Source organism: Cyprinus carpio, chromosome A22, assembly GCF_018340385.1.
Source record: "Cyprinus carpio isolate SPL01 chromosome A22, ASM1834038v1, whole genome shotgun sequence".
In the NCBI taxonomy this organism is placed as follows: Eukaryota; Metazoa; Chordata; class Actinopteri; order Cypriniformes; family Cyprinidae; genus Cyprinus; species Cyprinus carpio.
Window position 1 is genome coordinate 13,498,660 of NC_056593.1, and position 27,956 is coordinate 13,526,615.

General features: G+C 37.3%; 2 protein-coding genes across 5 annotated transcripts; both read left to right on the plus strand.

The window, feature by feature from the left end:
• The first annotated feature begins 663 nt into the window (after positions 1 to 663).
• Positions 664 to 21,482, plus strand: LOC109046477 (zinc finger protein GLIS2-like). Of its 3 annotated transcripts, none has more exons than XM_042711965.1 (7): positions 664 to 795; positions 5,791 to 5,943; positions 7,285 to 7,424; positions 12,853 to 13,023; positions 15,353 to 15,486; positions 15,857 to 15,975; positions 18,801 to 21,482. In XM_042711965.1, exons 2-7 carry the CDS (start codon positions 5,808 to 5,810, stop codon positions 19,430 to 19,432), a joined length of 1,332 nt encoding a protein of 443 aa, XP_042567899.1. In that variant the 5' UTR covers positions 664 to 795; positions 5,791 to 5,807; the 3' UTR covers positions 19,433 to 21,482. The 3 variants fall into 3 exon arrangements, with proteins under 3 accessions (XP_042567899.1, XP_018919770.1, XP_042567900.1); XM_019064225.2 differs by having other exon boundaries at positions 689 to 1,054; XM_042711966.1 differs by lacking the exon at positions 664 to 795 and adding an exon at positions 3,989 to 4,490.
• LOC109046479 (beta-1,3-galactosyltransferase 1-like) lies at positions 21,475 to 27,928 on the plus strand. Of its 2 annotated transcripts, none has more exons than XM_019064228.2 (2): positions 21,475 to 21,822; positions 26,170 to 27,928. In XM_019064228.2, the coding sequence occupies exons 1-2, from the start codon at positions 21,767 to 21,769 to the stop codon at positions 27,260 to 27,262; spliced, it is 1,149 nt and encodes a 382-aa protein (XP_018919773.2). In that variant the 5' UTR covers positions 21,475 to 21,766; the 3' UTR covers positions 27,263 to 27,928. The 2 variants fall into 2 exon arrangements, with proteins under 2 accessions (XP_018919773.2, XP_042567902.1); XM_042711968.1 differs by lacking the exon at positions 21,475 to 21,822 and adding an exon at positions 24,822 to 24,949.
• The last annotated feature ends 28 nt before the right edge of the window (positions 27,929 to 27,956 follow it).

The window sequence follows — 27,956 nt, forward strand, 5'->3', positions numbered from 1 at the left end:
TTAACCTTTGCCTGTTTGTAACCATTTCTGGGTAATCGGGTTTAATAATCTGTGGAGGAAGATTCAGTTGTCCAGAGATGGGGACCAAATGTGGTCACTTAACATAACTTTTTACAAAATGAATTAAATATTAGGCTACAGCTTCAGGCGACCACCAGATGGGGCAGGTTTATTGACTAGTAGAAAAAAAAAAAAAGGACATGTTTTTTGGACATTTTAACATTGTAATACTTGCAAACTTACTTTGAGACCTGGTATTTTTAGATCTTATTGAGCCATATATCATACATGAAAATAATCATAATATTTAAGTTGCTACTGTAGCCTACCATTAGACTAACATACTTTTTTGATAGGCTAATATACACAGAAACATCTTAAATAGGCCTGTTTGTTGGGCGAAACAGTAATCCAGGTGAATGTAGGCTACATGTTGCAAACATTTTTTGTCTTTAAAGTAAGCCAAAGTAAGTATGTTTTTCTCTTTTTTTTCCCCTTGTACACAAGCGAAATGAGAGTTGAGTAGAGGACAGGACTCCTCAACCGAAGTCGAGACGGTTTTCACGCAGTGAGTCAACGACGTCGTCTCCGTGAGGGGGCGGGGTCACACAGCGGGGCGGGGTCCCGCGAGAGAAAAGAGAGAGAGACCACATCTGGAGGAAAATAAAGAATCATCATTTCGTGTCCTCCACCCTCTGTCTTATTCTCCTCCCTCTCCCTCCGTCTCTTCTGGACTGAGGAAGGAGCTGGGAGACAGTAGACAGGCGTCGTAAGCAAGCGATGCTCCTCTGAAATGTATTTATTTTTTAACGACTTGACACAATTATATATCTCCTGACAATTGTATCTGCTCTTATCCTAATAGAACAGTTTGCGTTTTTAGTCTTAGTATAGCCTTTCGTGTTATGCGTGAGTTGGATATGCTCAACTGGATCCAGGGGTGTTTTTGATGAAGACATCTGGCGTTTAATCGTTACGCGTTAAACGGACCGCGCGCTTCGAGTGGTCTCAGCGGCTCACGCATCTCGGAATCAGACGGAGCGTCTTTACTGAGGTAAACCCGTCGGGCATGTCGCGCGCATCTGGACAAGCGATCCGTCTCAGCGCACGTCTAGAAAAAGATTAGGGTTGTGTGTGCGCGCGCGCGCGTGTTATTTTACGCAAGTTTTATCAAATACTGTATGGCTATGTTTCTTAAATGATGACGAATAGGTCTGGGAAACAGACTCCGTCATAAATGGAACACAAAAACAACTGCAGAGCACGTCACGGAGGCAGCCATCCTGTATCGGGTGTGAAAGGAGGTAATATGAGCGCGTGGGTGGAAGGTTATTTGTGTTTCAGATGCTATGTTATGTTATTTTACTAGGCTTTTTAGAATACGTGATGCTAATTGGTCAGTCCTTTGGACATTCCGCATTCAAAAAAAAAAAAAAAAAAAAAAAAAAAAATAGCCTAAACAAATATATATATATATATATATATATATATATATATATATATACTATATATATATATATATAGTGTGAAAATTTCGTAATTTACAGTCAACCTTAAATTATCGCGAAGTTAACCCCTTCAGCATGATACAAGACCCTTATGTTTCGTGTCCTGATGGGGTTTATTTTATTTTTATGTCAGGGCCAACTCATGTCCTGTATTGTGATATCTTGTCGTAGCAAATCAGAAAAGTTGTTTGTAACCATTTAACTAGTAGGCTAAATTGTTAGCTTGCTTAACCCCTTCAGCATGATAAAAGACCCTTATGTTTTGTGTCCCAATGGGGTTTATTTAGCAAATCAGAAAAGTTGTTTGTAACCATTTTGGTTTTTTTTTAATGATGTCTTTTTTTTGATATTTAGAAAAGCTTTGTTTGTAGCATTTAACACTAAACTAGTAGGCTAAATTATTAGCTTGCTAACTGAAAACAGTGGCAGTAACATGATGCGATAGCTAATTTAAAAGACAGATTACAAATAAATACACCATATTTCATTTTTCGCAAATGAAAATAACAATTTGAGGGATACATGTACACAGGCCGTACTGTTTTGAGGTCCTAAATCAAGTCTAATTTTTACAAGCCATGTGTACTGGTTTTTATATATACACATTTTTATTGTACGCCGTCTACCTTAACTAAGGTTCATTATCACTCACATATATCGCAGATGCACGCAAGTAACCAAGATTGAGACTACCAAATGTGCATTCAAATGAACGCTTATTGAAAAACCCATATTGATGACTGCTAATCTGAATATGTGGGCGTTTGCCGTGTCCAGCTCAGTCTCTGTGGTTGTTATGGCAGTGCTTTGGGAGGTTCTCAGTGCAACGCCAAGCCCAGACCTGATGCAACAAACTGCAACATCAACAGAGGGTCTGAGGACTGGAATGAGAGACAGATCGTGGATGAATTTGTGGCTGAGGGAGTATGCGTATGAATGTTTCAGTGGGTCGTGAGATATTGTTTGCTGTGATTACTGAGGGATGTGTCCATCATACATCAATTCTGACTTAATAATGTGGTCTTCGCTTTTGCGTTGGGGTTCGTTGGGTTCGCTGGAGAGAATGGGTGAGGACAGACAGAAGAGAGAGATGAAACCACACATTCTTTTCTTGTGAAACACCAACCACCAATGGCTACTTCTGAAATTCTTCATCTCCATTAGCTCCTTATTTAACTTTACATAAACGAGGATGCCTCGTACAGCATTTCCAAGAGAAACAGAGAATTCCTGAGCTCCCACCCTTTTCATGTCCTTTAGTGCCTTTTTTAGCTTTACATAGATAAGCATAGCTCTCTTTTGAGGTTGGACAGAGTTCCTGGAGGCCTTACGAATCATGAGCAATCCAAGGGGAGGAGGAAAGGCATGGAAAGAGAGAGCGAGAGAGGAGAGAAATATGAGAGCGCGAGAAGGGAGAAAATTATGTCTGAAGAATTTCGAATTGCACTTAATCCACACCGTCCATTTGATTCTCAGCCGTGCCGTTCTCCCAGACTTCCTCTTCACTCCACGTCGCTGGAGAAACTGTGCACTATTGCTGTGTTGGGTTCGCAGCTGGTTCTTGTTATTGTTTATGAGTTTGGCTCTCTCTTTGCATTTCTAATGTACACTTAAAAGTGCAGTGGAAACAAATTGGGTGAATCTGCTGTGGCCAGAGGAATGTGTGTGTGTGTGTGTGTCTGGATGACAGACTATACACAGAGAGAGAGAGAAGGGGAGAAGAAGGAATGGGAAATTTAGAAGAGGGGAGGCTGTGTTGACCTTGTTCTGTTGCCAGATGCAGGGGGTGGAAAGTGAAAGAGCGATGAAGAAAGAGAGAGGGAGCGATGTGCCGCTCATTGCCTTCTGTAGGATGTTGTTGTTTCTTCCTCATCAGTGATTCATTATTTAGCTGTGTTTTGTTCTCCACCCTCATCCTGTTATGGATGAATGGCAGAGAGTGTTTTTTTAAGGGGTCCTCAGAAAATTTGAGAGGGGAAAACATGTACAATAAGAAATAAAATCCAAATATCCATAAAGTAGTTTTAGATAGCTTTAACATGTTGGCTACTTGTTTTACACTACTTTGAATTTTAAATATGATTAATTCTTAAAATAAATTTAATAATTAAAATGTTAAAGAAATTGTCAAATAAATTATATACATTGTTAAGTTTAAACAAACAATATATATAAAGTGTTTAATTGCACACACACAAATAAATTAAATGTTTAAATAAATAAATAAATTGACAAAAGAAACCACAAATTAAACTATGTACTTTACAGAGTAGATCATGTCAGCAATATATATATATATATAATATATATAAATACTATATATATAAATAATAAAAACTTATTAGTTACATATAAATACAATGTTATTTATTTATATATTTTTGCCACCAAATTAAATGGTTAAATAAGTAAATAAATAGTCAAATAAAATACATAATGTCGTTTAAAATTTTCTGTATAGAAATAAATAATTAGTAATATATAATCCATGCTTTTAAAAAGTAAAAGATACACTAGCATTCCATACTTTCTTTTTTCTGGCTCTTTCTCACGCCAGACACTGAGATTGCAGGCTAAATAATGGGATTGCATCACTGAGTTTTGGAAGGAGGGAGTGAAAAAGAGAAATAGGAAAGGAATGATCACCCACCGCTTTTCAGTGTGAGTCAACAAAAGGAGGAAAAGAGCCAAAATTTCAGACACTTGCAGATGTGGAAGAATGAGAAACCTATTTTAAAACCTATAGAATGTTACCAGGAGGTTTATATATTCAGAAAAGTGTGCAATATTTGTGGTGCTTGTACAGTATGTCTCAGTGCTAGTGTGTTTATAAAGTCCAGAAAGTAAGGGTGGAGCTCAAGGAAGAAGTTAGACTGAAAACAAACCCCATGCCAGAAACTGAGAGTGAGGGAGGGACGGATGGATGGAGATGACGGGAAGTGTTCAGCACTCAAACCTTTTGCAGGGAAGAAGAGGAATGAGGTAAAGAAAGCATGCAGGAGTTTATGAAAAGTGTTTGCGGGGAGATCAACATTTCAGTGGTGGGAATGTTCTTTGCAAGGAAAAAAAATATAACTGTGAATGTGGGGGTGTGTTAAAGGTGCTGTACTTCCTCATTCCTGTGCAAGTGACGAAAATAATTTTATGGTTAGATGAATGCTTATGTAATGCACATCACTGCAAGAGAGGACATTTAGCGGTGTCCAAAAATGTGTCTTTTTAAAGTCACTTTTTCACTTCTAGTTAAAGCAATAGTTATCCAAAAAATTTCTGTATATTTATACAAAACTGTAAAGAACTTTAATATCGGCCGTAACCTGAAAATAATCAGTGTTGGGGAAAGTCATTTTTAAAAGTAATGCATTACAATATTGTGTTACTCCATAAAAAACTTACTTAGTTACTTTTTATAGAAAGTAATTTTATGGAAAGCAAATACTTTCTATTACTTTAATGGAGAGTAGTTCTGTTACTTATAGAAAGTAATGCATTATGTTTTGGGTTACATTTTGTCATCTGAGCTGGCATGCTTTATTATTTTTTATGAAGTCTTAAAAAGTAATATTTTTGCCAACTGTAAAGGCCCTTTCACACCAAATGTGAAATGAATAAGCATCAGCCTGAAGCCTCTGCACTTCTGTCAGTGAATACATTGGAAAACAAAGTAACTTGCATAATTTATTTGAAAAAGTAAAGATGCGTTCTTGTAAATTTAAAAGTAATGTGTTACTTTACTAGTTACTAAAAAAAAGTAATCTGATTATGTAATTTGCTTTACTTGTAAAGCGTTACCCCAACACTGAAAATAATTATCAACCAGATTTTTTACTGTGGCGCATTCATAATTACACCTAGTGGTGTTATATTTTGGACCCTCTTGTACAAACACACAGATGTGGAGCCCACTCTTCATCAACTTTTCCTCTGCATCACAGAAAGAACTCAAGATGGGAGGAAAAGAATTAAGGAAAGCAAAGAACTCAGATCTATATATCTTTTCTAATGCATTCTGCATGTTTTGACTGCAGTGGGGCTGCTGGTGTGATGAACTACTTGTGTGTGTGCGTGACTTGTCTGGCAGAAAGAAATGTAAATGACTTACAGTTGCTGAAGTGAACGTGGAGCTGCACGTGTATGTGAGTGTGTCTGCGTGTGAGGGAGAGACAGGGTATTTCCTTCTACAATATAAGCTGCAAAATCACAGCTGTCAGTGTTGGTGCCACTGTCAAGAGCCATAATGGAAAAAACATTTCCATATAATAATATGGTTTGATTTTCTCAGGCTGGTGGATAAAAGCCATGCTGTCGCTGGACGAGCCCCTGGACTTGAAGATTCCCTCTGGCCGTGACAGGACGCTCAGAATGTCCATCTGTGCCCCGCTGCACTTTTCTCGTACTCGAATATCCCGAGCATTGCACAAGCCCAAAAGCCCTGGTTAGTCAACTGACCACACAAACCACTACAGTTATTACATGCACCGCTACTTGTATACCAAGGCCATCCCAAGCTCTGTTGGTGCCCTAGGCGAGATTTTAGATTGGTTCAATGAATGATTCAATGACTCATTCACTCACTCAAGACAGTCACTTGTTTAGTTCCTGAATGAATCGGCTGTTTTGAACAAAATGTTGAACGAATGACTCAAAGACTCACTCATAAAGACAGGTGGGTGGCTGTGTCCAAAATTGCATATTCTCTGAATAGTCACTTCTTTTGAATAAGTAATTACTTTGCAACTGTTAAAAAGTTGTATATAATATGAATGTGTGTAGTATGAATGTAATTCAGACGTACTACATTTGTCTTGTTATCATTTTCATGTTAACAACAACAGCAGCTCATGTCATTTCACTGACCCTGTAGCCTCATATGATTGTAAAGTGTCCATCAGATACACACTTCAGAATCTTGCCAGAAGTAGTAGGTCATCTGGGTACTTTTCACCTGCTGTTTTATGAATACTATGAATTCAGACATACTACTCTTTTTTTTGCCTACTATATAGTAGAGAAGTATGCATATTCGGATGCAGCCAATGTCACATATTTCATTCCTAAGTGAATTTAAATAAATCAGTGAGTGGTGTTTTTATTCGGATGCAGCCAATGTCACATATTTCATTCCTAAGTGAATTTAAATAAATCAGTGACTCAATTATTATGACTTTTGCCACCTACTGCATAACACTGTAAGTACAGAAAGAGTCACTGAAAAATCCCCACCACTAGGACTGCACGATTATGACAAAAATCATAATTGTCGATTATTCCCTTGAAATTGTAATTGCGATTATTAATTGCGATTATTACAAATTACATTGAATGATGTTTATACCATTGTTTGATGCAACTGCATGCCATATATTTACATGAAAAAAAGCTGAAAACACTGTAACTGAAAAACATTTAGTACTTTTCTATAGTATTAAGCCCGAAATGTCAACTATACATCGGATTGGTTTCTTCTTTAAATTATAAAAAAAGTAAAAATATGAATGGTATTATAATGTTATACTAAAACTAAAACAATGGAAAAACCCTTAAGATAACATGTAGAAAGAAAAAAAACATATCTTAAGTGTGCAGAATAACATAAGCAGACTTTGAATGATTAATTGCTACTTTGAACAATTACGTAATTGGGGCATCCGTAATTGTAATCGCGATTAGAAATTTGATTAATTGTGCAGCCCTACTCTCCACTAATGCATAGACTGACAGAATATATCACAGCCCCAGCTGTACAAAAATGAACCTCCTTTCTTCTAATCTCCAGATGCAGCTGACAAGGACATGTCAGATTCCTCATCGTCAACGGTGGTAGATCTGAGTCTGTCTCCATCTTCCTCTCCTTCACCACCCTCTCCTATAGATAGTGGTGCCAGCTGGAGCCCTACAGCACCTCTTCTGGCCTCAGTGAGTAACTTACACCTCAAACTCCACAACTTCTTTCTAATAGTTCAGTTGTTTTTGAACAAAACTGTTAAAATTTTATCCGTGGTAAATGGATTCAAATTATTTAAATCACTTTCAAGAATCAAAGTACAATTTCTGAGATCTCAGAAGCCACTTCACTTGGACTTAAAAGGATAATTCACCCAAAAATGAAAATTGCCCCATGATTTACTCACCCTCAAGCCACTCTGTGTATATGAGTTTCTTCTTTCATACTAAAACAATTGCAGTTATATTAAAGTGCCATTTTGAATATTGCCTTTCATGCAGTGTGTAATGTAGCTTTCTGTGAATGTAAACTATCTGCAAAGTTGTGAAGCCGACAGTGCATGGTAAATAAAGTTATTGTCTCTCAAAACAAAAAGAAAAAAGAATCGCCTCTGAATCACCTAAATGAGTCGTCAGGAATTCGAATCCCACTTCCGTGATGGCTACACGTCACTGGGTAACACATGTGCGTAATGCCTGCCTATATTCTACGTTGGCCAGCCAACTTGACAACTTGACCCGCCCTCTAACACTGTAGCATTTCCATGTGGTTAACATCATGTCAACAAGACACTGTGTCCTACGCTGTGAAAGTAAATAATTTTTTATTTTTTTTACTCCCAAATGAATAGGCTGCAAAGAATCAGTGGTTGACGGAAATGTACGGAAAAATCAATTAAAGATGTAACCAAACAGACTACGAACACTATTAACAGATATTATTATATGTTGCAATAAAACTTATAGCAAAATTTGGTAGTTCTGTATGTTGTTTCAGGATTGGCATCATCTGAGGTCCTCTGAGGGGCTGGCATCATCTCTTCTCAGGTGTTCTGGATCCAGACTGAATCTTGTTCAAATCCTAGTTACATCCCGTGGCAAAACAGAGAAACAAACAGAGACATAATTAGCGTAGCTGCTGTTCCAACCAAACAAAATTGATTTGTTTAACCCAAACTAAAGAAAAGTAATGTGCATTTGATCTGATATAACTGCAGTACAAGATTATGAGATGCATTATTTGAATGCTTGGCCAAAGAGATGTGTCTTTAATCAGAGAGAGTGTGTCTGAACCCTGAACGTTATCAGGAAGGCTATTACAGAGTTTGGGAGCCAAATGTGAAAAAGCTCTACCTCCTTTAGTGGACTTTGCTATCCTAGGTACTACCAAAAGTCCAGAGTTTGGGACCTTAGGGTGTGTGATGGATTGTAACGTGGTAGAAGGCTAGTTAGGTATGCAGGAGTCCCATTAAGGACTTTAAAGGTAAGTAATAATATTTCGTAACTGATACAGAACTTAACAGGTAGCCAGTGCAGAGACTGTAAAATTGGGGTAATATGATCATATTTTCTTGACCTGGAAAGGACTCTACTATTTTGGACTACCAGTAGCTTGTTGTTTGAGGATGCAGGACAACCACCTAGCAGTGCATTACAATAGTCCAGTCTAGAGGTCATGAATGCATGAACTAGCTTTTCTGCATCAGAAACAGGTAAAGATTCGTAGCTTGGAAATGTTTCTAAGATGGAAGAATGCTGTTTTTGTAACATGGGAAAAGACAAGTTGCTGTCTAATATAACACCCAGATTTTTGACTGTAGAGGAAGTAACAGTACATCCGTCTAGTTGCAAATTGTAATCCAATAGATTCTGTGTACTGTTTTTTGGTCCAATAAGTAATATATTTGTCTTATCCTAATTTAATAGGAGAAAATTGTTGGTCATCCAATCTTTTACATTTTTAACACAATCTGTTAGCTTAGATAATTTAGAAGTTTCATCTGGTCTTGTTGAGATATATAGTTGAGTATCATCAGCATAACAGTGGAAACTAATCCTGTATTTTCTAATAATATTACCAAGGGGCAACATGTATATTGAAAATAGCACAGGACCTAGGACAGATCCTTGTGGCACTCCATACTTTACTGGTGATAACTGAGATGACTCCCCATTTAATTAAACAAAGTGGTAGCGATTGGACAGGTAGGATCTAAACCATTTTAAAGCCTGCCCTTGAATACCTGTATAGTTTTGTAATCTATCTATGAGTATGTCGTGATCTATAGTGTTGAACGCAGAACTAAGATCAAGTAAAACTAGCAATGAGATCCAGCCTTGGTCTGACGCAAGAAGCAAGTCATTTGTAATTTTAACAAATGCAGTTTCTGTGCTATGGTGGGGCCTGAAACCTGAAAAATAAAATTCTTTATAGAGATAATTTTTTGCAGGAAGAAGCACAGTTGAGCAGACTCAACTTTTTCTTACATTTTAGACATAAACGGAAGATTTGAAATGGGTCTGTAATTTGCCAGTTCACTAGGATCTAGTTTCTTAAGTTTCTTAATAAGAGGCTTAATAACCGCCAACTTGAATGGTTTTAGGACGTGACCTAAAGATAACGATGAGTTAATAATATTGAGAAGCAGTTCTTCTGCTAAAGGTAACAACTCTTTCAGTAATTTAGTGGGTACAGGATCTAATAAACATGTTGTTGGTTTAGATCCAGTGATAAGTTTATTTAGCTCTTCCTGTCCTGTAGTTGTAAAGCACTGCAGTTTATCTTTGGGTGCGATGGATAAAACTAAAGTATTAGACGCTGTAGAATCTACATTTGTTATTATATTTCTGATGGTATCTATTTTATCAGTGAAGAAATTCATAAAGTCATTATTATTAAACTGTGAGGGAATATTTAGATGTGGTGGTGTCTGGTTATTTGTTAATCTAGCCACTGTGCTAAATAAAAACCTTGGATTTTTTGGTTATTTTCTATGTGTTTGCGGATATGCTCGGCCCTGGCAGTTTTTAGAGCCTGTCTATAGTTGGACACACTGTTTTTCCACGCAATTCTAAAAACTTCCAAGTTAGTTTTTCTCTATTTGCGCTCAAGACTACGAGTTTCTTTCTTGAGAGAGTGGGTATTACTGTTGTACCATGGCACAATATGTTTTTCTCTAAACTTTTTCAATTTGAGGGGGGCAACAGCTTCTAATGTATTAGAGAAGATAGTGCCCATGTTGCTAGTCATTTCATCTAGCTCATGTGTACTTATGGGAACATAGACCAGTTGAGATAAATCATGCAGGTTATTTGTGAATCTGTCTTTGGTGGCTAGAACAGTAGTTCTGCCTGGACGATAACGTGGAGCCATATAGTTAATATCAGTAATACGCAGCATGTACGATACAAGGAAATGGTCAGTAACATCATCACTTTGATGTACGATATCTATATCAGGAAAATTGATTCCATGTGATATAATTAAATGTAGTGTATAATTAAAACAATGAGTGGGCCCGGTGACATTTTGCTTGACTCCAAAAGAGTTTATTAGGTCAGTAAATGCAAGTCCTAATGGATCATTTGTATTATCAATGTGAATTAAAATCTCAGACAATAAGCGCTTTATCAACAGTAACCAATAGGTTTGAAAGGAAATCTGTAAATTCTTTTAGGAAATCTGTATACGGTCCTGGTGGTCTATACACAGTAGCCAGAGCAAGAGATACGATAGATTTCTTTTGCATATCTGACAGTGTAACATTATGCAGAAGTATTTCAAATGAGTTAAACCTGTATCCTGCTTTCTGAGTAACATTGAGAATATCATTATATATTGTTGCAACGCCTCCCCCACGACCAGTCTGACGGGGCTCATGTTTATAACAGTAGTTTGGTGGAGTAGACTCATTTAGACCAATACAATCATTTGGTTTTAGCCAGGTTTCAGTCAAGCAGAGTACATCAAAACTATTATCTGTTATCATTTCATTTATAATAACTGCTTTGGGTGTGAGTGATCTAATGTTTATGAGCCCAAACTTTAAAAATGTTTTTTGTTAATTTATTTTTAATTTTTGTAGTTTAATCACGATCAGATTTTTTCTAGAGCCTGTATTAAATTTATATTTTGACTTCACTTTTCAGGGAACAGACACAGGCTTAATAGTTTGGACAGCACAAGTACTTCTAACATTTAAGCGGGTAGAACAAAAGCCATCATAACAGTTATTTGAGAATTGGCTTACTAGTCATATGGAGCATAGCGTCCTGGAGATGTTGTCCGTCAGGAGCTCCACTCCGACTTTGCTGAGGTGCAGGCCATCAGCACGAAAAAGCCTAGGACGCTCCCAGAAAAGATTACAATTATTAACAAAGAGCAGTTTCTGTTCTTTACACCATGACAATAACCATTCATTTAAAGCAAAATAGCAATAGCAGGCCCACAGCTGATTAGCAGAACTATAACGCGAGTTAGCCAGACAACTACAGCTGCACTGAGTGTAAAAGTACATATTTTGTACACTCAGCAGAACATCAAAGCAACAATTATTAATCATACAGGTTGTGAATTGGAGGAGCAAGCTGGTCCAAACAAACTGGGCACTGACTCATCTTTCAAACAATCATCTTACAAATCCCACATTGAACTTGCGGAGATTGGAGACGCAGTCATCAGTGAAATGACAGGAACACAGCAAAAAGTTGTGATTATACTGCTGTGATCTCTTAGTAAAGATGAATTTTAACCACTTCACAGCCTCATCCTTCAGAAGTTATAATAAACCGCATTCACTTTCAAAGCACAGAGCACAGCATCTTCTCAACATTAAGTTATCCACACAAACGAGCAACAGCGTTTGAAGTTTGTTTTTGTGGGATGTTCATGCAGAACGTAGCGGGGCATTATGCAAATGTAAGAATTTGTGAAGTATGACATTTGCGGAATGGGATTCAAATTTAAAACGACTCATTTCAACAGTTTGATAGCAGTGAATGGGCGTTAAGATTTTGAAGTCCAACAAGAAGCTAAAGTCCAAGGGGAAGCTAAAGATTATGGTTTATAAAGTTTTAAATATGGATATTATTCTTACCCAAATGCATCGATTCACTTCAGAAAGCCTCCTCCTTCCTTTTATGACTGATGGATGCGCTATTTTGGACTTCAAAAACTCAACACCCATTCACTGATCTTATAAAGCTTGGAAGAACCAGACATTTTTAAATATAACTCCAATTGTATTCATCTGAAAGAAAAAAAGCATATACACATAGGATGGCTTGAGGGTGAGTAAATCATGGGGTATTTGAATTTTTCTGTGAACTATCCCTTTAAAACGTGTTTTTAGCTTTCTGTTGCATAAACAAAAAATTTTACTGGAGGAGAGACTGCCTAATGCACCACTACCATAATTCAGTTCCCCTCCACACTAATTAATTTCAATCCAGTCTCACACAGTGTCCTGATCTGAACCCTTTCTAGGATCAAAAATAGAGGGTAGGTTTGGGAACATGTCTGGACTTGTTTGGCAAAGTGGTGGTCTCTTACTCACCAACCAAGATGAGTCAGACATAATTCAGAAATGAATTACTGATAAATAAGCTCTTCTACTTGCAGGAATCTGAAAGCACCACATACCACGAGGACAGCACCTCTCATTCTCCACATTTCCAGTTCTTTCTGCCAATTGGTGCAGAGGGTCCCCTGCGCCTGCCTTCTTCAATGCTGATTGGTCAGCACTCCCCTGAGCCCTCGAGTGATGAACAGCTAGCCTGCCGCTGGCTAAAGGTGAGTGACAGAGAGCTGGTAATACTGTTCTCTTTTATAGGTTCATTCAATGCTAAAGGCTATAAGACATGTCTCCCCCTTTTTTTCCCTATATTTCCGGAGTGCACTCTCGCAGATCGCCTGAGGAGTTTTACCAAGATTATTTACGTCCCAACCCAGGAGCATGCAAGGCCGTTCCCTTAGGGCTTGATGACGTTTTTTACACCGTGCCGTCTGACTTGGAGGATTTCAGGCCCACTTCAGCCGACGCTCTCCTGCCTAGTGGCCAGGAGGCGTGGCCTTCTGCGGCCTATACTGAGCTAGTGGACATGTTAGTGCGTGCTACCAAAAAGATTAGTATGGCCAGAGGAACCACGTGAGTCCCAATCCTCTAAGCTCGATAAGCGCTTCTTGAGCGGCCCTAATTCTTGTCCTCCATGGAGAAAGCTGCCATTTTTCAGTGATCTGCATCACAAAATCTCCAGATCCTGAAAGCAGCTTTTCTCTGCTCACCTAGTGGGCTCTGTGGAGCAAGGATATGCTGCTATTCGGGCAATCAAGGACACGCTGGCCGATAACCTCTCGCACGGGTATATGGATGATTAGCTTATCTTGGACCATTCCAGTGAGTTGGTGTGTCATCACTGAGATGTTCTTCTTCAACACCTTCAATCTCTTGGCATCAGTTTGAACACTCAGAAGAGCGTTCTCATCCCTTCTCAGCAGACCTTTATCTTGGGGCACCAGCTTGATTCTGTTTTTATGTAGGCCCCTTTGGCTCCTGCTGATTTTAGGTATCAAGATGTGTATGAACCGCTTCAAGCTAGGCCATCATGTTTCGATATCAAATGCGTAGGGGATTTGCAGGCTCTCTCTTTTAGCGAGCCATGCATGGAGTTTGCTCCGGGCCTTGTTAAGGTATTCCTTCGGCCCAGACCTGGTTATGTCCCCAAGGTCTTGTCTACATCATTTTGCCAACAGAACTTCTTTGGCAGGAAATCTGAAGAGCAGATGGCGTGTTCGCCAGTACTACAGTGGATGATGTAGTGACGTTGGGGTGGCGCCCGCAATTCATTGGCCCATCAGCCAATTAATTGCCGTGGTTCCGTATAGGCTTCAGATAATTTGCACACCCAAGGGTTGCTCCCACTTCATAATAGCTATGCAGCATCTTGTTCCCTATTCAGAGAACATGGGTTAACTGAGGAACCCGGGACGTTTTGAGCCATAATGATGAGGTTGAAGACTATATGAAGTGCATTTCACTTTCTATAATATGTTTCCAAGTGAAACATGTTAAGAAAAAAATTTAAATGTGTCATAAAACAGGAATTAATACAGCACTTTGTTCTGTGAATGTGTTTTACTGTCAATTCTTGCCTGGCGGACAACAAAATGGGTCAAAATACCTTAAACTCACACTAAAAGAAAGACCAGAACCATGTTTAGAGACCAGAATATCACCGAGACCAGTTACAAACTACAGGGTTTCCCATACATTGGTTTATTTGTGGCGGCACACCACAATGTCAACACTAACCACCACAAACAGATTTTCCAAAAGACTTTGACTTCGTTGAATATACATGAGCACATCACGTTTCAAAATCAAAATGGGTTATGGGTTATTTTATATGAATGTATCTTTGAAGGGAACCGACTGTCTTCAGAATAGTTTTGATTTAATTTTCATTTCATCTTTCCTATAATGCCAGATAAAGTAGCGTTCACGAGTGCAGTGCTGTTTTGTTTACAGCCGTTACTGGGGAAGCCGCTATTTCTGCCCCTCCTAAAGTGCCTTCTGCTGGCAGAGAATGAATTTGCATTTTCAATAAGCTCATCTGCTGTTATATATTTACATTATATTCATATTTATTTCCCCCAGGGGAAGTGCCGCCACACATAGTGTGTAAGTCTGTAGGAAACACAGAACTATCTAGAAACAATGCACTAAATCCACTCCAGCCACTTTAGAAAGTACATAGCAAACTTGTACCCATATAGTTCTTCTAATGTTAGAATGTGGATAACCAAACAGCTGACGGTAGCCATTGACTTCCATAGTATGAAAAGATTCTATGTAAGTCAATGGCTACCATCAATTGTTTACCCAATTAATTATCAACTGATTACCCATATTCCTCAAAATAGCTTTTTCTGTGTTCAGCAGAAAAAAAAAAGTTTGGAACAACTTGAGGGTGAGTAATGATGACAGAATTTTCATTTTTGGGTGAACTATCCATTGAAGTCCAGGATATTACATATTAAAAGAGCTATTCACACATTCTATCATTCTGTTCTCATTATCTTCCTCCCTGCTCCTACTATGCTCTCTGTCTTTACTCTGTAGTGCCATCTGCTGTTCGAGAGCCTGCAGGATCTGGTGGACCATGTGAATGACTCGCATGTGAAACCAGAGAAGAATTCAGGATACTGCTGCCACTGGGAGGGCTGTGCACGCAAGGGAAGAGGATTTAATGCCAGGTAAGAGAACACACATGCATTCAAACGATTTAAGTAACTAAATAAAGTGAGGTTTATTCTTAGAACAAGGAGAATAATTTTTTCAGTAGCGCAAGAAGATTCAAGATATATTCTTTAAAAAACAAGTGCAAATGTCTTATACAAATTTGTTTCTGAATTTATATAGTTTTAAGTAGGCCTATTTGTTTAGATAGAAAATAATAATAAAATAATAATAAAAAAAGCTATGTAGATATATATAGGAGAGTAAATGTTACAGTTCCACCTACTCCAAGATATTGAGCAACTTGAAGGCGTATCGAATGTTTGCTTTTGGATGGTGTGCGTACATTATGTGACCACTTATCCAGGATCCATTTGTACAATGCAGGTACAAGATGCTGATTCACATCCGCACACACACCAACGAGAAACCACATCACTGCCCTACCTGCCACAAGAGTTTCTCCCGCCTAGAGAACCTGAAGATACACACCCGCTCACACACAGGTGAGACACACACTTTTGCAATATGGACCAGTATGTAAAAAATGCACCAAAAATGCAAAAACAGATATGGTACACACATAAAAACCCATTAGCTCACATTTAAATATGTGCACAAAAAGGTTTTCACAATACTGAAAATTCAGAGGTACAGTAGATGCCAATACCAGTCTAATCTGATGACTTTAATATGCTGATCAAGACCTCCTTTATTTAAAGATTAACATACTAATGTAAATATAAAAAAATAAAGCAATGTCTTAGCCTTCAGATTTTTCTGATTCAAGTAAATAGTGCTTCAAATAAGAAGTCAAGCGTGCTAATCAAGTCAAATATAATGAAGGTTAAATAACAAGTAATTTATTTTAACACACAATAGTAAAATAACTATAATAAATACAGACAAATGAACAAATTGCACAAGAACAAAGAAAAATATAAATAAAGTAAATGGTACTGTAAACATTCATATATTTAAATTATAATGCAAAAATAATAAATGTACGTAAATCATTTTATTCAATAAGTAATAATAATTATTAATATTAACAATTATTTAATGATTCAATCGATAATTATTGAATAAATACATATTTTGAATATTTTTGTATATATTTTAGAATTAAATATATTTTTAGATTTATAAATCTATAATCTACAGCAGGGATGGGCAACTTTGATAGTGACGAGGGCCAGCATTTTTTGTCCTTTATAGCAAGGGAACAGATTACTAATCCACGTCCACAGACCTTTTACACCGTCTTACTCAATTTTCTTTTTATTGAAGAAAATAAAATTAAAGTATAATTAATGAAAGTTGATTATAAAGATATTATTAACTATAAAACTTGTGCAGTTAAACTAATTCAGAAGGGAAATTTTGTTGTCAGTTAACAGCAATATGACCCCAACAAGACATTGTAAACATCTCAATTGCATTGTCTATACATTTGCAACAAACAAATCTACAGAGGTCCTGTTTTTTATTAGTGGCCTACAGAACATTCTCAAAACAACCTAAGAGGACAGTTAAAAAGGGCTTATTCAAAAAAAAAAAAAAAAAAGTTATTCCAAATGGCACCATAAAATAACCGGGTATCTGCAGGATTTTTTAAATCAAATTTAAGAGCTTTAAAGACCTTTTAAAACCTGCACTTCACATTTCTTAAACAATTTTTAAGAAAAGGATGATACAATAGTATCAATTATTATATATTAATTTAAACAATTTTTGTCAATCGATTATTATATTAAATAACATATAAATATATCTTAGTGTCTTAATTGTTTAGATTTTTATAATGCGTTAACTTTTTGTCGATCCACTGGTTCACATTTAAAAATATGTAGAAAAAACGGCAGAAGTACTTATTGAAAAAGCAAATTCGTTCTCTGCCAGCAGGTTTCGCTTTCGGAGCAGCAGAATATAGCGGTCCCCCGGTAACAGCAGTAAGCAGCACAGAGCCTGACTTGAAACGTGCAGTGCTCAGATTTATTCAGTGATATCACAGCCTTTTGAAGTTTAATCGTCATATTAATCTATATAGCAATTCTTGTCTTTCCATCCCCAAATTTAAGACCTCTTATAATTAAGGTTTTCATGGCCTTAAATTTAAACAATTTAACTGAAGACTTTTTAAGGACCCCCGGAGAACATAGTTCAGTGCAAACATTTCTGTCATGCATGTGGCAAAAAGCTTTTGTTGACCGCATTTTGAAATTTGAGGCAAGCGCAACTTTGGCTTTCCTGCTGTTTGTGATCAGTGGTGTGATGGGAACTTAAATAAAAATACAGATTTCCAAACGATCCAAGCATAGGCCTATCCCCTTAAACTTTATTATTTGCTAAATTTAGTGAAAGTTTACATTGCAGCGGTTCTCAATTCCAGTCCTCGTGACCCCCTGCTCTGGACATTTTGTATGTTTCTCTGATCACTTCAGACATTTGTTCTATTCGAACATAAGTGCCCTGCGAAGTGGACATCACTGGATTTTAGGCATTTATTCTATTTAGTGTATTAAGTATATGTTCCATTCAAAGTGCATTAAAGTGAATTTAAATTGTATTTATTTACAGAGGTATATGGACCGCTGCATTAGAGTGCACGTCCTGCATCTACTGCGCTGAAATTAATATGGGGAGCGGTTGGAAACTAGCGACCTCTCCTGGTTGGAGATATTATTAACATTATATACGGAAAGCAATCTTTACGTGACTTACTTCTAAAATGTTTTAAAATTGATTATCCAAGTCTAATATGTTCCAGCGGGCCGTACTAAAAGATACTGCGGGCCATATATGCCAGTTGCTCCTCTGGGCCTCTTTGGTCACCTTTGACTGAAAAATTTTACATCCATAGTGCACACACAGTCAAGAAAAAAAAATTCCCCTGCTGAAAAAAACAGCATATGCTGGTTAGGTATGTTTTGATGCTGGGATGCTGGTTTATGCTGGTCCTTTGCCAGCACATGACCAGCATAAACCAGCAAAGGACCAGCTTAAACCAGCACATGACCAGCATAAACCAGCAAAGGACCAGCTTAAACCAGCACATGACCAGCATAAACCAGCAAAAGGACCAGCATAAACCAGCACATGACCAGCATAAACCAGCAAAGGACCAGCATAAACCAGCATCAAAACATACCTAACCAGCATATGCTGGTTTTTTCAACAGGGTTAACATTCACACACATCAATATTTTCCCACACAAAATGGCAAGTCTCTACAGGCTTGTGCCGTCTGGTTGTGACAGTCTTACCTTCACAACCCCATTCATTCCTCCAGTATAGCCTTTGATTATCTCTTTCTCTTCTGCCCTCTCAGGAGAGAAGCCATACATCTGTCCTTACGAAGGCTGCAACAAGCGCTACTCAAACTCCAGCGACCGCTTCAAACACACGCGCACGCACTACGTCGACAAACCCTACTGCTGCAAAATGGTGGGCTGTCTGAAGCGCTACACCGACCCCAGCTCTCTCCGCAAACACATCAAGGCACACGGCCACGCTGTAGTGCAGAAACGTGCTCCCTCGCCCAGAACCAACAGGTTGGATGGTGCCTCGTTGATGGATGGCCGACAGATGGATCGACCTTACCCAGGAGCGGCTCGTTTCATCCTACCGGGTGCAGCAACAACCTTATTTGGGGCTCACACCTTTGCTGGGCCCCTTAGCGGTCATCCCCTGGATCTGTCCAGGCTCAGTCCACTTTTAGGAGCCAGGCCGGTGCTGTACCCCAACTCTGGTGCTCTTGGGCTTGGGAAGGTGCCTATCCTGCACCCCTTATTGTTGCCGCCATTCGGTCTCGGTGTGGGTCAAACTGAAAGAACAGTTGAAGAAGAAGAAGATGATGTTGATGATGAAAATGAAGGCAGGATGGGAGCAGGACGAGGCCCTCACTCATGGGTCGTGATCCCTCCGGGCATGCTGTTCTTGAAACAGATGGCGAGTACGTAAAGAGACTCATGAGCCTTGTTCACACTGCACACCAATCTGATTTGGATTTCAAATCAGATTACGGTGTCATTTTGCGAGAGCTGAAATCAGATTGGTTATGTTATGTCCCCCCCAAAAAAAAAACTACATGGAAAAATTATTGTTGAGAGTTTAGATTTTAATTTTGAATTGTTCACGAATTTGGTGTGAATCTAGTTTGTCTGTTTTCCATTCACACTACAAAAGCTAAACTGGTTTGAGCCAGGTATGCCAAAAAATGCTTCTTTTGATTCCAAACAAGGCCTTATGGGCCGTTTACACCAGTAACAATAACTATAATGTTTTAAATGAATGAAATGATGTGGTTGGAATCACTTTCAGAATGATCCATTTTTGATAAAAAATTGACAGCCAGTCAGAATTCACCCAACTTTAAAGAGCTTGAGCATTTAAAGCAACAAGCAAAAAAAAAACTAGTGTTTACTTTCAATGACAGAAGGTTATTGTCTGTTTACATGAACTCTATTATAGTTATTGTTATAGTTAACTTTACAGTCATTGTTAAAGGTGTGAATGAGCCACTCACTTAAGTACTTGCAATTTACAAGGAAGGAGGTGTTGGCTTTTAAGAGAATAATCTGGGAGAGTATAATTACAGAATGTTTAAATAGGCAAAACAAAGTTAATTTAAATATTGACTTTTCTTCAGGACTTCTTAATACAGCGACCAATATTCATGCACCATCTTTGGACAATATCAATCAGTAATGTATGTAATGTGATGTCAGACAAGAAATTTAGAGAAGGTGGTGCTTCATAATTAATAGTATGCCCTTGCTTTGCGTAATAGTCTCCTGGAGACTATTGACAGTGACCAAACAGAGAACAGGATGTGATATGAAAAGCATACATATGACACCCCGGCCGTGAGCCGGATATGTTCATTAATTATAATAATAATAATAATAAAAATAAAAACCTAAAACACTGCAGTTTTAAATGCTATAAGTGAATTTAGGCATTACAGGATTTTAATGTAAGTATGAAAAAGCATATTCATCTTGAGATTACTTTTAAAAGTGCCATTCAGTTTGTAAATTGTTGTTACGTTAAATGAGCTTTAGAAAGCAAAGATAAATCTAAAAAAAAAAATTTAAAATGAGCATGCATAATTAAAAATCTTTTCAAAAGGTATTGATTTTATTAATTAAAATATAAAAATCTCTTATAACCAAAATGGTCAGTATTGTAGTGTCTATAAAGCGAACTAGTTGTTGAAGCAGATGTGTGTCTTATTAGCAAATTTTGATACCTGTATGTTTCTCACAACCAAGAAGTAACCAATTTGGGACATATAGTTACATACAAAGTTACATTTTATTAATGACTTAGCAAATTCAGCAAAGATGTGAACCCTGATTGCTATAAGTAATCATCAGCTTGTGTTTTCATTATTAGCCATTTAATGGTGCCGCTTTATGTTTTGTACGTTACGACGACGAGACATTGACTGTGTCAAAACTGTGTCATATGATGACATGAGTCCACTTGGACTCCACTATTTGTTATCCATTATTTAGTCCTATGACTAGCGAATTGGTAAACCTTTATGCATGGCTGACCTTTCTCATTTAAGTGTAAAACCAGAGCCCGGTTTGCATCGGGAACCGCATATCTAATGTTGTATAACTCTTATTTGATATCTGCCATGCATAATGGCTAAATGCTAAGACTATGGCCTGTCACGGTCAGCTGATGTATCGTAATGAACTATATTTGCACAGGATATTTTATTGAATTTTTACCAATACCAAGTGCCTTATATTTTAAGGTTGTTATTGACGAAATATGATGTATGAAATCCACTTGGATGTATATTGTCAGTTCTTGTATGTATATTTTACCAGATTTAGTTCAACAGACTTCTATCATAAATGTTTTTATAAGTTTTCCTGAAGTTGAGCTAATGCTAATGTGTCTTACCACAGGACGTCTGTCAACGTGACCGGAATGAAATTTATGAAAAAGAGGACAATGATGCATAAGTCCAATAAAGAGTGCAATGACTAAAGTGTGTACAGTGTGTTTATCTAAAGGAGATTAACAGGCTTTCAAATGTATTTTCAAATTGTTTGGTTAGTATAATGTTAGGTTTGTACACGTCAGTCAGCTGATGCCTATTTTGCGTTATTAGTATAACAACTCACAAAAAAATGTTTACAACCATAAAAACTACCCCCCCCCATCTTCAGCAAACACCTGTATGAGGTGGGAGGGGGCGGAGCCACCTATAATTCTACAGGCTTCACCTCTCAGGTTTTCAGCTAAAAGGGCTATTGATTGCCCTGAATCCAGATGCACACATATCAAGACATGGAGGTGAAACTTTCCAACAGAAATGGATGGAAGAGGTGAGGTCTTTTATGATTTAAGGCATGAAACTATACTGAAAATTGATGTGCGGATATTTTATGGTCATATAATGTTTTAATAATTCAATGGTGTGGTAAACTGCAACTGCCTGGATATGAAAAAAATGTGCTGAACTGATCATAACTCATAACTACACTCATTCAGGGACAACTTTACTGTACAAAAACATAAATATAACCCTCTTTGTTCTGTATAACTATTATAATTAAAATTTAGAAAATTAATTTACATATATTTTAATCTTGGTGTGAAGCAAAATACTACATTAAAACTGTATTTCAATTAATTAAAGTTCTCGTAGCTCCTGTAGATGGTGCTAAAAACAAACAAACAAAAAAGCCTGTATAGCCTTCCTTAAATAAAAGTCACTTTGGACAAAAGTGTGTAAAGGTATGAATTTGATTTAGTTAAATCACATAGCCTAAACTTAAGAATGAACGGGTACAGAGTTGTGAAGTCACTAACTAACGTAACCAAAGCTAATTTTAAATTAAAATTAAATTAAATTTATGCATTTAGCAGACGCTTTTATCCAAAGCGACTTACAGTGCATTCAGGCTATCAGTTTTTACCTATCATGTGTTCCCGGGGAATCGAACCCCCAACCTTGCGCTTGTTAACGCAATGCTCTACCACTTGAGCTACAGGAGCAAAGCTAATGACAGAGTAACAGCAAATTCAGCTACAGGAACATACACATTATCAAAAGGCAGCAGCTATTTGCAATAAGTGCAAATGACAATAGATGCTATTTACACTAAGTTCAAATAGAGATGGATGCTATTTACACTAAGTTCAAATAGAGATGGATGCTATTTACACTAAGTTCAAATAGAGATGGATGCTATTTACACTAAGTGCAAATAGAGATGGATTATATTTACAATATGTTAAAATAGCAGGATTTTCTGCTATTTATACTACTTTTTGCAAATAGTGGCAACTATCTGCACCTCAGTATTATAGTACATTATAAAACAGTATGCAATAACTTATTGAGTGTAAATTTTAATTTTAATTTAAATTATTAAATGGATGCCACCTTATTTGGACAATAAAGCCTTCCCTACACCTACCCTAACACTACCCGATACTTTTTGATTATTTCCTTAATTTTCATTGAAAATAAATGCTATTCTGATGTGATTTGAAATTTGAAAAAGGAGAAAAAAGTTCACTAAAAGGCAGATTAGAACCGGAGTCGATCGCATCAAAAAGAGAACGAGACACGTTTTATCCTCTGCACCACTGAAACTGATGTTCATCAGCTGTTTATTGTAAATCTGACTATCCTAATCACACGTTGGTGGGCGGAGTTGGTGGCGGAGTTAGTGTAAATAGACACTCCGTTATCAAAATGTAGGTGAAAGTTCTATCACCTAATAGCTTAAAGGGGTCCTATTATGCTCTTTTACAAAGTCTTGATTTTGTTTTGGGGGTGTACTAGAACAGGCTCTCATACTAGGTTGTTCAAAAAACTCATTATTTTTCACATATTTTACATTATTATAACACCTCTCTCCCCAGTGTGGCATGAACGGCTGGAATAGTTCCTGTATCAAATGAAGGCCCGCCTTCTGAAATACGAGATGTGCTGTGATTGGTTAGCTGGGCCAGTCTGTGTTGTGATTGGCAGCACTCGGCGCCTGGTCGGGAAATGTCATGCCCCTTACCATAGCTGTCTGCGGCCCGAGCTTCTGTGTAAATATTGCGGCAAAATCAAATCAATTTGAGTGCGATTTAAACCCGGATTATTGTAACCACTCCAGGGTTTCTACAGACATGAACCAGTTAAATTTAAGACTTTTTAAGACCTTTTTAATACCACCTTATATGAAATTTAAGACCTAAACCTGTAATGTAAATACATATTTTATTACATTCATATATGTAATATTTAATGTGTTTAAATTAAAAAGAAAACAAAACATCATTGCAGTAATAAATGATATTTATCACTACGATATACAGTGAACTTTTAATGTCAGCAGACAATATTCCATACAAAATATCCCTGCAAAATAACTACATTTTTTTGGTGGAGTAAACAATTTATTCTGAAGCAATATTTTCATCAGTGTTCTGTTCTATCAGCTTTTACATACTTAAATCTGCATATTTTTTATTTACCTTTACAAAGGCCTATGTTTAACCTTTTTAGCTGTATGCATCATCTTTTGTGTCAAATTATTACAATTTATCAATAAATTCAATATACACTATAGGGCTGCTACCAGTCAGATTAAATGATTTACACTGCAAATAACAATAATTACAACTGCTATAAATAATGTTATTAGATTAATGTTTTAAATGCATTTATGAATATACAAATAAGAAAGGTTGAGGGGAAAAAATGCATACTTTCCAACATACTTCTCAACTAAACGACCAGTAAGTAGCAGTAAGTCACTTAATGAGTGAGTCATGAATCATTCATTCAACTGATTGAGTGTGTTATCATGCTGGTATCTTAAGGTTTTTTTATATTCTTCATATTCTGTGTGGTGGTCAAATAGAAATTAATCTTTTCTAATAAGTTTAAATTGATTTTTACCATTTATGGGCATTTTACCTTTATAAAGCCAGTTTTTCTATAAGTGTTCATTATCTTTTGAGTCAAATTCTTACATTTAATCAGTGAATAAGAATAATAAGACATTTGGGCTGTTACCAAGCAAATAAAATCAGTTTTCCAACAAAATTCCTCTTTGCAATCCAGACATAAGCTGCACCTGAAGTGGCATTTAGAATTATTTACACATTGTTTAATGAAGAACATGAATGCATTTAACCTGCAGTTACAAATGCATAAATAATTTGATATATTAAACATAAAACGCTGAATACTGATATTTGAAATAATAATAAATAAAAAAAAGCTACTTTAAACGTGAAATTAAAACCGCCAGTAGGTGGCAGAAAGTCACTGTTAATAAGTGAGTCATTGCGATTGAACTGAATCATTTAAACGGGTGATTCATTCAGGAACAAAATGGCAACGCTGTAATGTTTCTCAAAGACGCAAAAACAGCGCTGTGGATTTGTTTGGAATTATTTTTGTTGGCGAAATAGAACATAAACAGGCAATATGATGTCTAAAACGTAAGTCTCTTAAAACTTCTAGTTTATTGAACTGTTGTAAAATATATATATATATATTACATTTGTATATGGTAATCATGCAGTGAAAGAGTGCACTGTAAATGCGCATGTGCACTAGACCACGTTATGCGCGCATTCTCTGTGTTTTGAATGTTTTTTTTTTTTTTTTTTTTTTTTTTTTTGCGTTTTCAGAATACTGAGCAAAATAGCTCACTTGTCATGGTATTAATAATAACTATATCATGTTATGAATAAACTAAACATTTTGAATTTTTACCTCAGTGTGTCTCTTCTGAGTTTATGTGTGCTGTTACGATAATTTGTTCTGAAGTCTCTCACAAACAGACAAACAGAGTGAGCCTCAGCGCGAACTTGTATTCTGTATTCTGCTAACTTACTGCAATTCTCTGATGACGCAGTAACTTACTGCGGGGAAGAAAAAATCTTCGGTCTGTCCAATGATTGTAAACAGTCATTAGGTCCGTCAGACTGAAGATATTTTAGCGGTAATGTGCCCAAAAATATTTAAGACCAATCGAATACGAATTTAAGACTTTTTAAGGCCTTATATTAGGAAAACGTTATTTAAGACATTTTAAGACTTTTTAAGGACCCGCGGACACCCTGCCACTCTAAATTCATCTGCTTTGGGAAACTAGCGTCTCTCCGACAAAGTGATAACACTCATTGCCTTCTCTAGTGCAGCTCAACCAGGTCTCGTTCCATTCGTCGATATTTGCGATATCGCAAATCAAGTACTGGGCCCGTGCATTAATTTGTACCTGGCATGAAGCAAAGCTCTCATACATCACTTTCAAACCAAGCAACTTTCTGATGGTCAGCTGCTTAAGGAAATATTTCGTCCTCATGCGACATTCCGCGTGGATTCCTGTTAAAACGGCCGAATTTCGAATGTGAAAATTTGTTGTGCCACGGTAAATGTGTCCGAACAAGTAGCGGTGTAGCGCGACCAGTTACATCACTATTAACCTCCTGAGGGAACAATCAAATTCACTCACCTGAAACAGTCACTCTCTCGCTCTCTTTCTCTCGACTTGGTTATGTAAATTAGGGTGTTTTTAATGTTTAATTAAAATTTAATTATTCTATGTTTGATACTGACTCTCAAGAATGTTCATGCATTCCATGTTTGTTGTGTCAGCATTGTTGGATTTTATTTTATTGAATACCTGTACTTTTTCCCCCTCTCTCTTATGCAGTTTGGGTCCGGACACGGCTCCACACAGGTGTCACATTAAGACAGGATTCATTCTGCTACTTGCATTGGTGTTCTTACTGACTGTCGTTACTTATGTCTCTGAATTCTCTCTCAAGACCGCTTTGCTAACTGACACCTTTTATGAAAAAGTGCTAAATCAGACACGCTCCTATTATGTTGTGATTGAATACCCATCTGCCAGTGAAAATCCAACTATATTTTTAGCACCCAACAGAGTCCAACAGAGTCCTACACAAACCACAGACATTTCAGTGCATCATCATGTAGCTCATCCAAGCAACTATCATTTCATTCTGGATGAACCTGATAAATGTAGTCAGTTGGATCCATTCCTGGTCTTGATGGTCCCTGTGGCTCTCCATCAGGTAGATGCTCGTAACGCCATCCGGAGCACATGGGGGAATGAGAGCTCAGTCCAGGGAAAAGCAGTGCTGACTCTGTTCTTTGTGGGTTTGACTGGAGGACCTGAAGCTCAACAGCAGCTGGAGGAAGAGAGCCGACAACACAGAGATTTAGTGCAGAGCAACTTTGTAGACTCCTACTTTAATCTGACCATAAAGACAATGGTGATCATGGACTGGTTGGCCACCCGTTGCCCTCAAGCATCATATGCTATGAAGATTGATTCTGACATGTACTTAAATGTGGAGAACCTGATGAGCCTTCTATTGGCACCCAACACACCCAGACAGAACTACATTACAGGCAATTTGATGTGGGACCGGCCTGTCATCAGAAACAAAAACTCAAAATGGTACGTAGCAGAGGAACTGTACCCTGAACCGAAATACCCCATGTACCTGCTTGGAATGGGATATGTTTTCTCCAATGACCTGCCAGAAAAAATAGTTGAGGCTTCCAAGAAAGTAAAGGCCTTTAACATTGAGGACGCATATGTGGGTGCTTGTCTGAAACAGTTAGGCATTGCACCCTCATCTCCCCCAGACCCTTCACAGTTTAGAGCCTATCTGGGACAATATAAGCGAGAGGATTTTCTTAGAGTTATTACAACAATCCTGGGATCCCCGCAGCAGCTAATAGACATTTGGAAGGATGTAAAGAGGCCCACATAAAAGGAATCAAATTGGGATACATTAGTGGTTGCCTTTATTTGATTAATAAAAGATTGTTATGCTACACAGAGAATGGCAGACACAATCAGAGAACTAAAGACAAAAAAATAAATAAAATGCTAATTTTTTTTTTTTTTTTTTTGCTTTTAGAATATTTATTTATATTTAGTTACCGATTTGAAATAAAACATGTAAATATTATTTAATTGCTGTCATTTCCAGTTCTGCCACAACTCAAGTGTTAACAAGGTCACATTGAAACCTTCAACTTGTATTTTGCATATGCAAATAAGTTGGTAAGGTGAGGTGGCCGTTTTCAGACTATAATAATGCCACAGATCTTCAAGACATTTAGACATTATATTTAGAACCATCTGAAATACTAAGTTATCTCAAAGTGATTATTGGCATTTTTTTTAGTCCCAGTTAGCATCAGAAACACAACTTAAAACTTTTGCAGATGGAGGAGAATGAATGAAAGATGGGTGTTAACATGATCCTTTTGAGTAGCAAACTGATTCTGGAACTTTGCCAGCTCACTGTGACACACTCCACAGCCTCACCAGGTGTTTCTAAAGGATCTAATAGGTCAAAGAAATGACAAGGAGGAGCTCAGATACAGCGACTCTGAGATATACAAGATCGCTGTTACTCTCAAGACAAGGTATGTTCGAACATTTCACAGAATTGATTT

Excerpts from the sequence above, each read along its gene's own strand:
- LOC109046477 (XM_042711965.1), top strand. The coding sequence starts at position 5,808 with ATGCTGTCGCTGGACGAGCCCCTGGACTTGAAGATTCCCTCTGGCCGT. Across the intron at positions 7,425-12,852 it reads CAGCACCTCTTCTGGCCTCA|GAATCTGAAAGCACCACATA; the intron begins GTGAGTAACTTA and ends TTCTACTTGCAG. Across the intron at positions 15,976-18,800 it reads ACACACCCGCTCACACACAG|GAGAGAAGCCATACATCTGT; the intron begins GTGAGACACACA and ends CTGCCCTCTCAG.
- LOC109046479 (XM_019064228.2), top strand. The coding sequence starts at position 21,767 with ATGCACACATATCAAGACATGGAGGTGAAACTTTCCAACAGAAATGGA. Across the intron at positions 21,823-26,169 it reads AACAGAAATGGATGGAAGAG|TTTGGGTCCGGACACGGCTC; the intron begins GTGAGGTCTTTT and ends TCTCTTATGCAG.